At 69.0% G+C, this 15,656-nt stretch overlaps 2 protein-coding genes across 6 annotated transcripts in view; both read left to right on the top strand.

Annotated features, from left to right (window-relative positions):
• Nucleotides 1-6: 6 nt before the first annotated feature.
• PDLIM7 (PDZ and LIM domain 7) lies at nt 7-12,607 on the top strand. Of its 5 annotated transcripts, XM_085317318.1 has the most exons (14): nt 7-14; nt 1,540-1,646; nt 4,476-4,627; nt 4,947-4,977; nt 5,775-5,947; nt 6,829-6,849; nt 7,643-7,797; nt 8,184-8,220; nt 9,634-9,692; nt 9,852-10,086; nt 10,183-10,363; nt 10,526-10,646; nt 11,136-11,251; nt 11,564-12,607. In XM_085317318.1, exons 2-14 carry the CDS (start codon nt 1,542-1,544, stop codon nt 11,648-11,650), a joined length of 1,473 nt encoding a protein of 490 aa, XP_085173444.1. In that variant the 5' UTR covers nt 7-14; nt 1,540-1,541; the 3' UTR covers nt 11,651-12,607. The 5 variants fall into 5 exon arrangements, with proteins under 5 accessions (XP_085173444.1, XP_085173446.1, XP_085173445.1 ...); XM_085317320.1 differs by lacking the exon at nt 5,775-5,947 and having other exon boundaries at nt 6,829-6,845; XM_085317319.1 differs by lacking the exon at nt 6,829-6,849.
• A 1,010-nt stretch (nt 12,608-13,617) lies between these two features.
• The window catches only part of DBN1 (drebrin 1), a gene marked incomplete at its 3' end in the record, with an annotated part of 13,627 nt that continues 11,588 nt past the window's right edge, over nt 13,618-15,656 (top strand). The window contains exon 1 of the mRNA XM_085317343.1: nt 13,618-13,628. Coding sequence (XP_085173469.1) covers nt 13,618-13,628 — 11 coding nt within the window. The remainder of the gene's footprint in view (nt 13,629-15,656) is intronic.

Genomic DNA, 15,656 nt, shown 5'->3' with positions numbered 1-15,656 from the left:
TGGCCCGGCCGCAGGTGAGCGCAGGCTGGGACCGGGACTGCGAGGGGGGCGGGCGACGGGGCCCGAGGCGGGGGGGCGGTTCATCCGTGTGGCGGCTCATCCGTGTGGCGGCCCCTATGGGGCCAAGTAGGGGCATGTGTGGGGCAGGGCTGGGGAGCAGAGAGGGCACTGGGGGGAGGTGCGTGGGGTAGGGCTGGGGAGATGTGGGGGGCCTGTGTGGGGCAGGGCTGGGGAGCTGGGGGGAGCCCATGTGGGGTAGGGCTGGGCAGCGGGAGGGTTCATGTGGGGGCAGGGTTGGGGGCCCAGCCGGGCTGCTTGTCAGGAGCGGGTGCCCCACGACCCCCAAGGTGCCTTGCACCAGCCCCACAGGACGTGGCTGTGGGCCCCACCTGGGCTATAACCCCTCGCAGAGGGGCTGTGTGGAGGTCCCACCCCATCCCTCTGAAACACTCCTCTGCCCCCCACCGGCACCCTGACCCACGGCTGCCAGAGACCCCGAGGCGCCCGGACTGGGGCGTGGGGCGCTGCTGGCCGCCTCGCGATGGGCCGCCGCGGTCCCGGCCCCGAAGGGAAGGACGCAGCAGCGCCTTGCCCCGGGTTGTGCGGCTGCTCGGTGCTGGGGAATGTCTGACACGCAGCCTTCACCCAGCCTTCCCGAGCACGGAGCACGCTGGTGTCATCTTACAAGCCTTATATAGCCCGCACGGGCGCGGGGAGAGCGGGGCGCGCTGGCCCCCCGGCCCCGCTGCCTCCCGGCTGCGAGCCCGGGTCCCCGGCCCTCGGGGTGCAACATTCGCCCCTTCCTTGCAGGGGCAGGAGGCAGGGTCTCAGAGGGACCTCCCGAGGCGCCGGAGGGCTCCCCTCGGGTGCCGTGGGGCCRGGAGCCTGGGGCTGACCCTGTGCCACCCGTGCCTTGGCTGGCTGACAGCTGTCAGCGCCGTCCCGCTGGCACGCAGGCCGGCGCGGGGATTCCCTCCTCGCCAGAGTCCCGGCTCCGCGCGCGGAGATGGGCTTGCTCCCAGGTAGCATCTGTTCAGCCAGCTGCTGGAGCACGAGCCTGGCTGCGCTGCCAGTCCGCTTGGTTGGCATCGCGCAGCTACTGCGCTGCTGATGCTAATTCACCCAGTGAAAACGCTTCTGGTTTCCATCCTTCCACACCTGCTGTCACTTCTCCATGGTCTGAAACAGTTTTGGCTTTCAGCGGTGTGAGCTTCCGGGGTGCTGCTGCGTGGGAGAGCACACCCCAGGTTTGGAGTGGGGAGAGCTGAGTCCCTGAGTGCGCCGAGCGCGGCAGTTGGGCTGCATCCAGCTCCTCAGTGCTAGTCAGCATTAGCCTGGGCCCCTCAGCTGTAGGAGATGCTGAGGGCTTTGGRGTGCGTCTCTAACCGCAGTGTGGGATCGTCGGGGCGGAACCGGTCCTGGAAATGTGACCTGTCTCCTCCTGCCCCATCCTGCTGGGTGCTGGGCCCCTGCTCAGTTGCTCACCCTGCGTTGTTCCCATGCACCATAACACCGAGATTKCACCCTCTTTCCTTGCAGAGATGGGTGAAGTGGAGTCCTACAAGGTGATTCTGGATGGGCCTGCGCCCTGGGGKTTCAGACTGCAGGGAGGGAAGGATTTCAGCATGCCGCTCTCCATCTCCAGGGTAAGAGAAGCTGAGCCTCGGTAATGCCCATCCTTCTTCTGCCTCTGGGGGGGGGGGGAAGAGTGTGGCTGCTAGGTCCARGTGACTGAGGCAGCAGCTGTATGGGGATGTGGATAAGCCAGGACCCTTGAAGTGCTGAGTCCTGCCATGATCTCACTCTACTTAACCTCTACTGAACCACCCTGTCGCCTTATCAGCCCCAGTGTGGCAGGGGACRTGTGTGCCGGGGGTGTTCCGGGCAAGAAGCGCAGCAGAAATTTGAAGTACTGCAAAGCCTCAGCAGAGTYGCTCTGGCTGCTTGGGGAGGCAGGGGAGGCCTCTTCCGGAGCCTGTCCGGCAGCTGGGGGAGGGGAGCCGCTCTTCCAGCATCCGAGCCGCGCAGCTGGCCGCCTGGTCCGGACCGCGACGCTGGGCTCGGCACCCTGGGGTCTGGGCTTGCGCGGCGGGGTCAGTCCTTATGTCTTCCCTCCCGCTGCTCAACTTCCAGCCCCGGTGTGAGTCCGAGCTCGTGCTGGCCCGGGAGCGGGCAGGGAGGGGAGGAAGCCCGTGCTGCTGCCTGCTCTGGGATGGTCACCTCCAGCTGCAGCACTGGCCCGTTTCTCCAGTGCTGAACGCGTGCTGCTGGCTGCTCGTGGCCGAGGCTCTTGGTGCGAGCCACGCTTGCCCAGGTCTGGTCCCGGGCCACTCGCGTGCCCCTCTCGCTGGRGGGACTGGTCCCCGTGTGTGTGCTAGCGGGCGGCTCCAGCTGCGCAATTGCCTTATAAGCCCTGGAATGTGTCTGCGTCGCCCGTGCCGCTGACGCTGCGGCAGCTGGCACGGGAGGCCGCTTCCCGAGCGAAGGCTTCGCTCGCGGGCGCCGAGCGCTGCACGAGCACCCGCTCCCTGGCACGAGCCGGGCGCCCCGCGGCTGTGCCGGAGCGTGCGGGTCCCCGCAGCGCCCCGGCAAGGTGCGCGGGCCCTGGGCACACCGTGCGTGGCCGGAGTCGCCGGCACCGTTCCCCCGAGGCCTGCCGATCCTCGCTGAGCTGAGGGCTCCGCACTGAGAYGGCTCCAGCGAGTTTATTCCCTAAAAAATGTTTCTCTTGGCCGCGAGCCAGCGCCTAACAAAGGCTCCGATCAGATGGAGGAGCCTCCGAGGGCCCGGGGCAGGGGCCTCGCGCAGCGGCGGCCCGATGTGCACGCAGGCCGGTGCTGCGGAGACGCTGCCTTCCTGGGCAGGGCCGGGCCGGGCCCGGGGCGTGCTGCCCGCTCCGGGGCTGGAAGCAGCTCCCCGAGAAAGCCCAGCCCGGAGCCAGGCGGCTGCGCTGCGGGGATCGGCGAGGGCGTTCCTGGGGGACGYAGGGCCGCAGCGGTGCCCTGCTCCGCGGCGGGAGGCATCGTGGAGGACGAGCGAGGGCAGAGCAGCGCGGGGCGGACCGGGGGGGGCTGCTGGCCGAGCTGCTTCAGGGCGCCGAGGGGCTCTGCAGCCGGTGGGCGCTCCGCCGGGCACGGGGTGGCCCGGGCTCGCAGAACAAAAGCCAGGCTGGGTGGGGAGGGGAGGAAGGAAACCTCGGTTAGCGGGGCCGGGCAGGGCACTCGGCCCCGCGTCGCAGGAAGCGGGAGGCCGGCAGCTCCCGGCCTGGCCAGCGCCTGCCCGCGGGGCTTCCTGGCGGGCCGGGCCGGGGGAGCGCGGCGGGGCCGGCGCCTGCCCTCGGCCGGCGCGGGCTGGGTGCGGCTGCGTGACGCAGCCTGCCGAGCTCTCCCCTGCCCGAGCAGCCGTGTGAAAACCTCTCCCGGCTCCTGCCTCCGAGCCCACGCAGCTCRGCTCCTTCCCCAGCCTCCGGGGCAGCAAGCCGGAGCTTGCCAGGCCCCCGAGCGGCCGGGAGCCGGCCCTGCTGCTGAGGGCCGGAGGGCACCGTCCTGCCCGGTGCGGGGGCGGGTGCCGGGCCGCTCGGGGCGCCGGAGGGGCTGCCCCGCTGGGGATGGCAGCGGGATGCCGGCGGAGCCACGCCAGGGTTTATCCAGCGTGGGAGCGGGACTGGCTCCCGCGCGGAGGACCGGTGCTCCGGCTCACCTGGGGAAGGGGTGTGCTGCCAGCGGGGCGGGCTGGGCTCCGCGCATGGGCGGCGAGAGCCTGATGCTCGGCGGCGGGGATTTTCCAGCCCTCTGACGGCGCTGGGAATCTGGCTCGCTCCTTTTATGTTCATGTCGAACGGGACTTGAGGAAATACTTGGGCCTGGTCCAAGTTGTTCCGTGCTGGAGGAGCAGCAATGGCTGCAGCCTGCCCACGTCTGTCTGTCTGTCTGTCTGTCAGTGCCCGGGAGCCGTGCTTGTGGCGACGAGCTCCTGCCCCCGGGCCCGGCTGGCCTTCGGCGCCGGACGCCCGGGCCGAGCGCGCCGGCAGGAGGAGAGGGCAGCCGAGGCGAGGCGAGGCGCGGGTCCGGGAGGACGCTGCCGGGCCGGGCGGGGGAAGCCGGCGGCCGCGCTCCCGGCCGCCCCCTCCTCGGGCAGGGCCCGGCTCGCTGTCGGGCTAGCGCCGAGCCCGGCGCTGCTCCCCCCACCCTGCCCGCGGCCGCCTGGAGCCGGGAGAGGGCTGGAGGAAGCGGGGGCGGGCGGCTCCCTGCCCCGGGGCGGCTGGTGCTGCGCCGCCGCGGCGTGAGGTAACGTCTGGGCGGCCGCGGCCCGGCCGGGCGAGGCGGGGGGTCTCGCTTCCCGCCGCGGGGACCCCRGGGCGGCGGCGGCGCCGCGGGGCGGACGTGCTGGGGCGCCCGGTGCTCGGCCGGCGGCAGAGCCCCGCTCTCGCGTCCCCGCTGCCCGCCCCGGCTCTCCCTGACTCCTCTGTTTTGCAGCTGACTCCGGGCGGGAAGGCGGCCCAGGCTGGCGTGGGAGTGGGCGACTGGGTGCTGAGCATCGACGGGGAGCTCACCAGCTCCATGACCCACATCGAGGCCCAGAACAGGATCCGCGCCTGCGGGGACAGGCTCTGCCTCACCCTGAGCAGGTAGGGTCTGCGGCGGCCCTGGGGCGCCACGAGCAGAGCCAGGGCCCTCGGCCCGGCGTGGCCGCCCCGAGCCCGGTGGCTCTGCGGTGCGGAGCAGGCTCCGGCCCTGGGCTCGGGCTTCCCCGCTCGGCTGGACGCGGGCCTGGCCTGGCCGCAGGGGTGCTGGCTCGGGCCCGTCGCCCCTGAGCCGTGAGGCAGCGGCAGCCGGCCGCGCGTCCTCGAGGGCGGGCCGGTGCCCCGTCCCTCCGGTGTCGTTGGCCAGGCTCTGGCGGATGCTGGGCCTGTTCCATCACCTGCCTTGCTGTTTCCTCTCTTGCAGAGTGCAGAGTGCCCTGGGGAAGCAGCAGAAGGTACGTGTTGCTCCCGATGCTGCTGGCAGCAGCTCGGTCCTGTGCAGGGGGAGGGGAAATGTGAGCTCAGATAGAGGGAATAGACTTTGCTCCTGGGGCCTGCAGGCTTCTAGGGGATCAGGGCACGTCCCGAGGGCTGGAAAACTCCCTTCTGGAAGAGCAGCTGCAACCCCCGGGACCACCGGGAAACCGAGGGGGCAGGACCAGCCCGGCAGTGCCCCCAGCCCCCAGCTGCCGTGTCTCTGTGCCTGCCCTGGTCGCGGGCGCGGGCAGCGGTGCGGAGGGGCCCGCGGCAGGGGAGGAGGCCGGGCAGGTGCTGCCGTGGGGCCCCGCACTTCCCGGTGCCAGGGAGCGCCCTGGGGCAGAGCGCGCTGCCTCCTGCGGCTGCCCAGGGAGGCAGGGACAGGGCTGGTGGCTCCTGGCAGAGGCCAGCTGCAGGCCTTCTCCCCCCCGCTTCCCGCGGGATGATGCGTGAGCAGCGTGTGTGCATGCATGGCCCTCCACAGGGCACTTACTAATCTTGCAGCGACCGTCGGGCCAAGCTGGCAGCCGCGCTGCTGAGCCCGATGGCCGCGGTCTGAACGCGGAGAAGGGACCTGGCCTAGCAGAGCCTGGTGCCCGAGGCACGTGTGCTGTCCGTGTTTGTGTGCCCGGATGTGTGTCCGTGCAGGGACCTGCAGGCAAGGGCGGGTCTGGCTTCCTCACCTGGCTGCCCACCGCACTGCCTGGCCCGGGGCTGCCCCTTGCATGCTGCTTGACGTGTGAGCCCGTGTCCGTGTGTTTTGTGTCTCGCTCAGGATTCACTCCCCTGCTCTGAGCCCCCGAAATATAACTTCGCTCCCAGCACCGCCCTCAACAAAACAGCTCGGCCCTTTGGGGCCAGCTCGCCTCCGAACCCACGGCCCGGGCTGGTGACGAAACCCGTGACGTACGTGCCCCTGGCGCCCGCCTGCACCCCCCAGCACAACGGGTACGTTGCTGTCCGTCCTGCTCCCGAGGATGGGCTGGGGGCAGCCCAGGGCAGCCCTGCCTTGCCCGCTGCCTGGCCCCGCTGCGCCCTGCATGCCAGGCACCCACGGGTGGGAGCGGGCGACGGTGCCCGTGCCGCCTGCTCGGGTTTCCTGATGGCTGGTGTTGTGACTGCACGACAGGACTGCCATGTGTGGGGACTCATTGCACACGCACGTGTCTGTTCCTCCCTGGGGGACGTGTCCTTCTGCCCTGGGCAGCGAGGAGCCCTGTGGGGCACAGCCTGGCAGCGTCTGGGTTCATCCAGGGCACTCGCTGATGTCTGCAACAGCCCCATGGCAAAGGGAAGGGGAAGATTTGGCTGTGTTTTGTGGACGCTCTTGCAACCCTGCTAGCCCTGAGGCTGCGGGGATGGGCTGGGGAAGGGGGAGCCCTCAAACCCAGCGCAGCACTGGCTGTGCCCTGCTGGCTGCAGGCTTGGATGGAGCCCCGGGAAGACGCTCCTGTCTCTGCACGTTGCCTACCAGGCCGCTGCGTGTCCAGCAGGCTGCCGGTCCCTGCCCGCTGGACAGGGCAGCTGTGGCACCCTGAAACTAGGTGAACTAATGATGTGGCCCTGCCAGACCAGGGCCTTGGCTACCCCATGCACCCAAGCCTGTTTTTGGGGGGCTGAGGGAAGTGCAGTCTGGTCTGTTGGTGACTGCCCCTGTGGCTCAGTGTGCTCCCAGCCCTGGGCAAGCTGGGCATGGGTCTCTGGGGGCAAGGGGACTGGTGCAGGCGGTAGATGAGCTCTGGAAACATCTTGGGTGCTGTGGGTCTAATTTCACTTTCCTTTTCTTTCTTTCTCTCCTCCCTTTCTCTTTCCCTCTCTCTCTCCTGCAGGTGCAGAGCCTTGACAAGTCAGTAAGCCTTTTGCCTGTTCTCTCTAGCCTTCCTGCATGCCTCTTGCCCTGTTAGTGCCCTGTTAATGCCCTGTTCTCCAGGGGCAAGGTTAAGCCCAGGGGCTCTGCATCTCCCAGRCTGGCAGCACACCCGACTGGCTGCACCGGTCACTCCTGGCCGTGAGCTGTCCTTGGCCTGCAGTGCTGGGGCCGAGCAGCACGAGTGCTGCCTGTGCCTGCCCCRGAGCGTCATCGCGCGTGGCCCCCTTCCCTCCCCGAGCTGGGGTCCTGCCGCCTCGGCCTGGCTCTCCGCAGCTTGGGCACCTGGCTGCGCCGTGCACCCTGCCCAGGGCCGGGCAGGYGGGGGGCTCCGGGCTTGGCACCCGAGGTGTTTCCTGGGCTCTTGCGCTGCTCCCCTCAGTCTGATTTTTACCTCGGCTTACGCTTGCCCTGTCCTCTCTCCTCGTGGCCCTTGGGGCCAGTGCCAAATGGTCCGAGATGGAAACAGCCCTGTGAAGACTTCCTTAATGGCCTCAGCCCTTCCCATGCGGAGGAGAAGTAAGGCCGGGAAGGGGGGGTGCGATGTGCCGTCTGTCAAGCGTTCGCTGCTGTGCCGCCGTTGTTCGCCGGAGGAGGTGTGGGGCAGCCCCCAGGGAGCCGCCACCGCAGGGACCCCCCCGCCGAGGCTCGGGCTGGGGCGCTGGCGGCGTAGCAGAGCGTGCTCGAGCTGTGGCCGCGTGCCCAGGGGCCCCTTCGGGAGCGTGGCCCTGTGCCGCAGCGCGGGGGCTCAGCACCCTGCCCTCTGTCGCTCGCAGGCACCCCCCGCAGCCGCTGAGCCCCACGGGCCTCCTGCCCTGTGACCCCAGCAAATTGAGGCTGATAGAGGACACGGAGGACTGGCGGCCCCGCACCGGGACCTCCCAGTCCCGCACCTTCCGCATCCTGGCCCGGCTCACGGGCACAGACTGCAGTAAGTTCCTGCAGGGGCCCAGGTGCTCGCTGGCTCCCGCGGGCTTTGCCCAGGCGGCTGGAGCCCGGCACGGGCTGCGTGGTGCACCATGGCACCCAGGCCTTGGTTTTGGCACTGTCTTGCCCTTTCTGGGGAGCAGGCGGCCGGCGGGGAGCTGCCGTGGGGTGGCCGTGGAGCGCCGCAGGCCTCGTGCGGGCACGCGGTGGTGCCGCTCGCGTGGAGCCCGTCCTTCGCCCCGTGGCCTGGCAGGGGTGCGCAGCCGCGGGGCGTTTGGGGCAGGAGAGGCGAGGGGGGAGATGGCAGATTTTCCTTCTCTTTCCTGCTCGGCCGAGGGCCGTGGGTGCAGCAGACTGACTCTTTCCTCCTTTCTCTCCTACTGCTGTCAGTGGAAGATCCTGATGATGAGCTTGTTAGCAAGTCCAGGTAAGCGGTGTGTGTGCCAGGGCAGCAGCATGAGCTCCTGGGCTGCGGCGGCAGAGGCCGAGGCACGGGCTCTGGGACCCCCGCTGCAGGGTGCCCGAGGCTCGGCCTGCCCGGCTGGCTCGCCCTCGCGCTAGCTGCTTGTTGGGACTCCAGCAAACCTCTTTCTTCTCGTCGCTGTAACTTCTTTTCTTTCCCTGCCTCCTCCTTCCTCCCTTTCCCTCTCTGTCCTTCTCTCCAGAGCAAAGTTCTTCACTGAGCTGCAGAGCCCGCGCTACGCTCGCCTTCGCGACTGGCACCACCAGCGCTCAGCCACTGCTCTGAACGTCAAGGCGTGAGGGGCCGGGTCTGCCCGGCCGCCTCGCTGCCAGCCGGGGTGTCCCCGTGGCGGGGCGTCCCCGTCCGTGCCGGGTGTCCTGGCCAGGACCCTCTGGGTGCTGAGCTGGGGCGGCCGAGCTGTGCCGGGGCGTCCTGGGCAAAGCGGGGCGGGGGGGAGCCTGGAGGCGCTGGCAAAAGCCCTGCTCCAGGTGCTGGAGACTTGTTGGCAGTAGTTGGACCCCGGCGGTGAGACCCCGCGGCCCTGGGAGCTGCGGAGAGGCTGGGAAGCCGGGCAGAGCCGGAGCGAGCGCTGCTGGCGTCCCTGGGGGACGCGGGGAGGGGAGCAGGGGTGGGGGGCGGCTGCGCCCTGCCTCGCGCGGCCGGGGCAGGGAATGGGCAAAGCCCCTGTTTGCGGCGCCTCYGCGCTGCCCGCTGCCTCGGCCCCGCCGTGGTGCTGGGGCTCTGGGTCTGCCAGGTTTGCTCTGCGGCAAATAAAGGCTCCTGTTCTGGTAGCCGGCTCCTTTTCGTCTCTGCCCTGGCGGGGCACGGAGCCCCCGGGCTGCCTCCTGGCTCTCCCTTCTCTCGGGTGAGCGCTGCTGCCCGCGGCTCTGCCGGGGCCGGGCCCCCTCTGGGTGCTGCTTGCCCGCCAGCGCTCCTCGCTGCTGCTGCTGGCTGCTCGCGAGCCCAGCGCTGGCAGCGTGCCGTGGGGGCACAGCCCTGACTTTCCCTGGCTGTGCTGACACTGGGCCCCAGGGCTCCCTGTGCCAGCCCTGATCGAAGCTCCTCTAAGTCGCGGCGAGGCTGGGAGGGGTGTTTGGGGCCGTCATGTCTGAGCGGGTGGCAGCAGCCGCCTGTGTCATCCCCTGGTCAGCCTGGAGCACCACAGAGCGCTGAGCTGGGTGCCAGAGACCCTGGCGGTGCCGCATCTCTGCGGGGATGGTGGTATTTGGCTCAGTTCCCCCCCACCAAACCAGCTAGCGGGCTGGTGCGGGGGCTCGTGGTGGGGAGGGGGCCCTGCTGGTCYGCACAGCCCCCTGGGCAGCCAGCCCAGGCTGCGGGAGCCGGCACAGCAGGCTGGATTAACTGGGTGTTCTGTAGCCAGGTCTCCGTGCCGGACCTGTCCCCAGGAGCAGCGATGAAGACGGAGCCGGGACTGGGTAAGCAGAAAATTTCCTCCTGGTCTTTTGGGTCTGGAGGGAGACGAGGGAAGAGCTGGTGCTGGSGGATGATTCTTGCCCCATTATGGGCTGAGGGTGCTGGGAGGCGGCTGTGGAGGGATTGAAAGCAGCATCCTGGAGATCTCTGTGTGTGCACAGCYCCCAGGACCCCCACGGTCACCTCCGGCCCTGCCAGCCGCCCACCCTGGGCCGTGGACCCGTCCTTTGCTGAGCGTTATGCCCCAGACAAGACGAGCACGGTGCTGAGCAAGCACAGCCAGCCGGCCACACCGACCCCCATGCAGAACCGCAGCTCCATCGTGCAGGCGGCCCAGCAGGCGCCCGAGGGCCTTGGCCGCACGCCGCTCTGCTACAAGTGCAACAAGGTCATCAGGTGAGACACGGCCTCTCCTGGCCGGTGGCCCTGGCCGCACCATCCCACGGGGGTGCCAGGCCATGGTGTGGCTGACGTGGCTCTGTCCTGCTGCAGGGGACGCTACCTGGTGGCCCTGGGACACTATTACCACCCAGAGGAGTTCACCTGCTGCCAGTGCAGGAAGGTGCTGGATGAGGGCGGCTTCTTTGAGGAAAAGGGCTCCATCTTCTGCCCCAAGTGCTATGACACGCGCTATGCGCCGAGCTGTGCCAAGTGCAAGAAGAAGATCACTGGGGTGAGTGTGGCTTAGCCCTTGTCTGCCCTGTGCTATTTTGGCATCCTGGTCGTCTCCACGTCCCTGGCTCTGTCCTGGGGCTCCCCTGCTCCTTTCTCCCCTGCATGGGGGTCCTGTGTGGCACAGGGGGTCCAGCCCCAGCTGACAGCAGCTCCCCTCCAGGAGGTCATGCATGCACTGAAGATGACCTGGCACGTGCAGTGCTTCACCTGCGCAGCCTGCAAGACGCCCATCCGCAACCGTGCCTTCTACATGGAGGAGGGACAGCCCTACTGTGAGAGAGGTAGGGGCTGGGGCCCCGTGTGCACTGCCCCTGCAGCTGCTGGGCATCACTGGGTGGGGGGTGAGCGGCCCTGCACGGTAGGACTGTCCCCGGGGAGGGCAGGGGCCCTCCCGCAGCTGCCAGCCCTCCGGCCCGGTCCCAGTCCTCCCGCTGCCGGCTGGTGCCGCTGCTGCCGCGTTGCCATGGTGAGGATGGAGGATGTACATCAAAGGCGAGCTGCACGCCGGGAGACCAGGCTCGCCTCCTTCCCGTGCCCTGGGGGCGGCTGGGGCAGCTGGGGACACCCTGCACGGCGCAGCAGCCTCTCCCCCTGCGCTGGCTGCGTCACGCCGTGGGGCCGGCGCGTTGGGGCTCGTCCTCGCTTGGGCTGGGAGCGAGATTTCCCCGGACTGTGCCTGTGGGAGCCAGGCTGTGCTGCAGCCCTGCTCCCCTGGGACGAGGGGTTGTAGTGCTGGGGACCACTAACCTGGGCTCTGCCTCCCCTTGTAGACTACGAGAAGATGTTTGGCACCAAGTGTCGTGGCTGCGACTTCAAGATCGATGCTGGGGACCGGTTCCTGGAGGCATTGGGGTTCAGCTGGCACGACACTTGCTTCGTCTGTGCGGTGAGCCACATACCTGSCTGCCACCCTCCCTGGGTGCTGGCGGGAGGCTAGCGAGGGGCCTTGGCTCCCTCCTGCACTTGTGCAGCCCGTGGGAGCTGCCAGCAGCCCGGGGTCTCTGCTGCAGTGAGGTTTCCCCACTTTGATCTGTGCCGGTGGCTCCAAACCCCGTGCAGCAGCTCTGGGCCTGCTGCTCCCTGGTGTCTGTATGATGCTGGTGCTGAGCCGCGGTCAGGGCAGCAGGGGCTGAGCCGCAGGAGGGGAGACCGGGTGCTGGCTCAGCCCCCCTGACTGCGTGCGCTCTCTCCTCCCCAGATCTGCCAGACCAACCTGGAAGGGAAGACGTTCTACTCCAAGAAGGACAAGCCGCTGTGCAAGAGCCATGCTTTCTCCCACGTGTGAGGGGCGAGACTCCGGCTGTGCCCACGCATGCCCCTGGCCCTGCATGCTCCTCTTCCCCCCTCCCCTACCCCCAGGGAGCCAGGCTGGGAACTTGCCCCTTCCCCTTGCTCCTGCCTCTTCCCTGGCGGCTCCTGGTCCTGCTCCAGCCCTTAAGCAGCGTGGGGCCCTGAGCCTCTTCTGGCTGAGCTGCTTGTTCTGCACCCTCTGGCTGGCCCTAGGAGCCAGGGGAAGGGAACGCTGCTTGGGCTTCCTGCCCCCGAGCCGCTCAGCGTGGTTGCCACGGCCATGCTGAGGCTGGAGTTGGGGCAGGCTGCCGCAGGGCTGCTCCCTCGCTTGGATGGGGCCCTGCTGCCTCGGCAGCTGAGCGCTGGGGCAGGGCTGCTCCCCACGCCTCCCTGAGCGGGTGAGGACCAGCCCCCCAGCAGCGGTGYCAAGCTGTTCCCACCTTACCTGCTTCGGTCCGTGGGGCTGGAGAACCAGTGCTCTCCCTGCGAGGGCCCTGCCTGCAGCAAACCCACAGCCGAACCGTGGCCACGTTGCAAACCGCTGCAGTGGCTTCCTACCCCAGCCAGCCCCGGCGGCAGCGCGGTGGTGGTGGGGTCTGTGCCTCGCGCCCGCCGCTGCGGTGTCCCCGCACCCAGCTGCCGCCTGCCCTGCCGAGGCTGGGCGGGGGAGCCGGCTGCAGCGGGGCTGGCCCGCGGCAGCCTCCCCTGCCTTGCCGTGGCCCGGGGCGCCGGGCTGCCTGCCAGGCCCGCCTCGGCTGCGGGCTGGGAGCGTTTGCGCTGWCGTCCAGCTCACAGGCTCCTCCGAGGCTCGGAAACGGCTTCCTACCAAAGAGCGTGTGCCACCACTGTCCCTGAACTGTAAATGCCTCTCCCAAACCCACACTCTCCGGTCAGGCTGTGTCTGATGTAGCCACGGTGCTTTTAGTGCCTTTAATAAACACTTCTCTGCAAACGCTGGCTGTCTTGGGGCCTGTGGCTTTGCTGAGGGAGGTGCAGCGCAGCTGGGAAGGTCACACGYAGCCCTCGCCCCTCTCCCAGCTGGAGCTGGGCCCCTGGGCCTGACTCAGCTCCCTGAAGCTTTCTTGGGAAAGTCTGATTTCCCCTCTGCCTATGTCAGCCAGGATTGTGCTGGACGGACCCCGTGTCCCCTAGGCCATCCCATCCCTCCCCRTTTTTAGCACGCAGTGACCGCTCCTCGGAGCAGGGATGCTAACGGGGGCAAAGCTGCAGTAGGCCTAAGCTGAGGGGGAAAGGGGGGGCGTCAAAGCTGAAGCTGAGCTCAGCTCTGGCCCCAAAGGGGCTTACACACTTACCTGGCGTCATCGTGCCCATCCTGCTGCCGCTGTGCCCTAGTGCCAAGGCCTGTGCCGGCGGCAATAAGTCACTGGGCCCAAGTGGGACAAACGCGTCGGTTCTGGACACGCTTTGGTGCAAAGCGGCCAAGCGTTCCCTCAGTAAATACAGCTGTTGTCCTGAAGGATGGGTGAGAGGCAGGTCTGGCACCTCCACTTGGAGCAGGCTCCAGGGGCAGTGAGCGTGCGGATGAGCTGCTCTTGCCGCTCCTATCTGGCAGCTGTAACGGTCATTAATATCTGCAGCTCTTCATGGGATGAGCAATTGTAAGGAAAATTGCGTCTTGCTAATCTGCTGGAAGGTTCTGCCGGGGCAGGGTCGGGCTGCGGGAAGCCAGCAGCTCCCCAGCCCGGCTGAGAGCTGGCCGGAGGCCGTGGCGAGGCGCAATGCTCCGTCTCCATGTTGCCGCCTGGAGAAACGGGAAAGCCCGTCAGAGACTGAAGGGGAAGAGCAGGAATAACTGAGGCAGGTTTGAGCTGGCACAGCAACAGCCACAGCCTGGCAAAGCTCACTGGAGAGCGGCAAAGGCCGAGCAGCCCTGGCGGCGCTGCCCAGGCAGACAGCGGGTGAACCCCGCTCAGCTGCGTCGAGCCACGTGCAGGCGGAGCGATGCCGGGAAGGTAAAAGCAGTGCATCGGCTAAAAGTGCCTGGCTGGTGCTGCCCACGGGGCCCTCCGTGTGCAATCTGCTTTAAAGCCGTCAGCCAGGATTTTGGCTGCGCAAAGGGAGGGCAGAAAACCAACCTGGGACCGGGCAGCATGGGAATCACCAGCACGGGCTCAGCGGGATGCTGCGTGCAGGCTCCGGCTCCCCCAGGGCAGGAGAGGGGTGAGGAGGGTGAGGAGCAATAAGCCAGGCTGCAAAAAGGGACAGAAAGCCAGCGCTCGCTTGGCAGGTCCAGAAGCGCGGTGCCTGAAGGTGAAGGGCAGGGCAGGAGCGCCTGGGCACGGCCCCGAGATCAGGAGCAGCGGGCAGGGGAAGGAGGGGCGGCTGCAGCCAGCCCGCGCAGGCAGCCACGGGGCCTGCGCTTGGCGGGGGCTCAGCCCGAGGGGACGGCGGGGACGGAAACCCGGGGCTGAGGGCAGGCATGGGGCAGGAGGGGAGGCAGCCATGCGCGGCAGAGCCCAGGCTGCCAGGGTAGCGCGTCCTGGGAACAGGTTGTGCCAGCTCAGCCGCAGGGTGCCCGGCCTTGGAGCGGGGCCAGGGCAGAGCCGGGCAAGCTAGCCGCAGAGCCGGAGCCAGCCTGCCTCCCCCTGAGGCAGGTGATGGCTACGTGGCTGCAGAGCAGCTCCCCTGGGTGCTGGGTGCCGTGCAAGGCCTGAACCCACCGGCGCCTCTGCCCGTGTGTTTTCTCTGCCCCCGCACTTTCTGGGACCCTCCTGTTGCCTCTGGTCCCTACTGATGGCCTGTGCTGGCTGACAGCCCCAAGGAGCCAAGGTGTTGCTCTGTGCTGTGCAGAGAGCAGCTCTGCATGCTGAGYGGGGGTCTCGGGTGGGCTGCGGAGGTGGAGCCGGGGAGGGGCCACGGCCATGCCACTCCGAGAACAAAGCCATGGGGGCGCCGGGCGCCGCCGGCCCCGCAGGCTCCCGCCACCTCCGCCCCCAGGGCCAGCTGGGCCGCTTGCGAGGCGCCTGCCCGAGCCCCGGCCACCGGCCCCTCGCTGGCTGCTGGCAGCTGTTCGACAGCTGCTCCCAGACCAAACGCTCGCAGCCTCCGCGGGCGGCGCTGGCCGGCTCGGAAGCGCGGGGCGAGGCGGGTGCGGGCGCAGGGAGCGGAGCCGCCAGCTCAGGCAGGGCCTGCAGTGCCTGGCCGGCGGCCGGCTGAGCTCGGGGGCTCTTCCCCAGGCTGCTCGCGAGGGCCTGGTTTGGAAGGGCTGTGCCGGCATCAGCCCCGACCTGCAGGGATCAGGCCCAACACAGCTGCGGTCTAAAGACCCCTTCAGCCCAACTGCTGCCCCATTTCACGTCCGGGGGGGGGGGGGCATTGCTGGGGTCAGGGATGCAGGACAGAGCAGGGTGACKCCAGCTTCCCCGGCAGGCAGATGCTGCTCCAGGGACGCCTACGCTCATGCTCCCGAGGAGCCCCAGGCAGGCTCCTGCAGGAGCGCGGCTGCAGGAGACCCCTGGAGCCCAGGCAGGGCTCTGGCCCRAGCCCCCGTCCCCAGGGAGCGGAGGTTTGCTCCAGAGGAAGCCTCATGTCTGCCCCAGCCCCATGGGGCCCCTCCTGGGGGCCTGCAGGTCCTGCTGGGAGCAAACGGAGCTGGCGCCAAGGGCCCTGCAGGGCCTGGAGCACCCGGCCTGCCCCGGGCTGGGACCCTGCGGGGGACTCGTGAGTGGGGTTAGCCCGAGAGCGGCTCAGTGGGTGCGCAGAGGCAAAAGCTCGTGGAGATGAAGCGGTTGCATGCAGCCCCGCTGGCACAGTCCGGAGGGGACCAGAGCCGCTCGGGATGTGGCAGGCAGCAGCTGGGACCAGCAGGGATGGAGCAAGCAGCCTGGCAGCAAGGGCACAGCCGGGTGCAGGGGGGCGAGCCCAGGCATGGGCTCCCCGAGCCGGAGAGCAGCCTGGCGCCCAGCGGCCCCGGGGCCCCAGCGGGGAGGACAGCCCGGGCTGCCGCGTCCCGGGGCTGCCGCGTCCCGGGGCTGCAGGGA

The sequence above is a fragment of the Rhea americana genome, unplaced genomic scaffold, assembly GCF_003343005.1.
Source record: "Rhea americana isolate MKP2758 unplaced genomic scaffold, rheAme1 scaffold_498, whole genome shotgun sequence".
Lineage (NCBI taxonomy): Eukaryota > Metazoa > Chordata > Aves > Rheiformes > Rheidae > Rhea > Rhea americana.
Note: the sequence above shows the minus strand (reverse complement) of the source record. Positions and strands in the feature narration are given on the sequence as shown.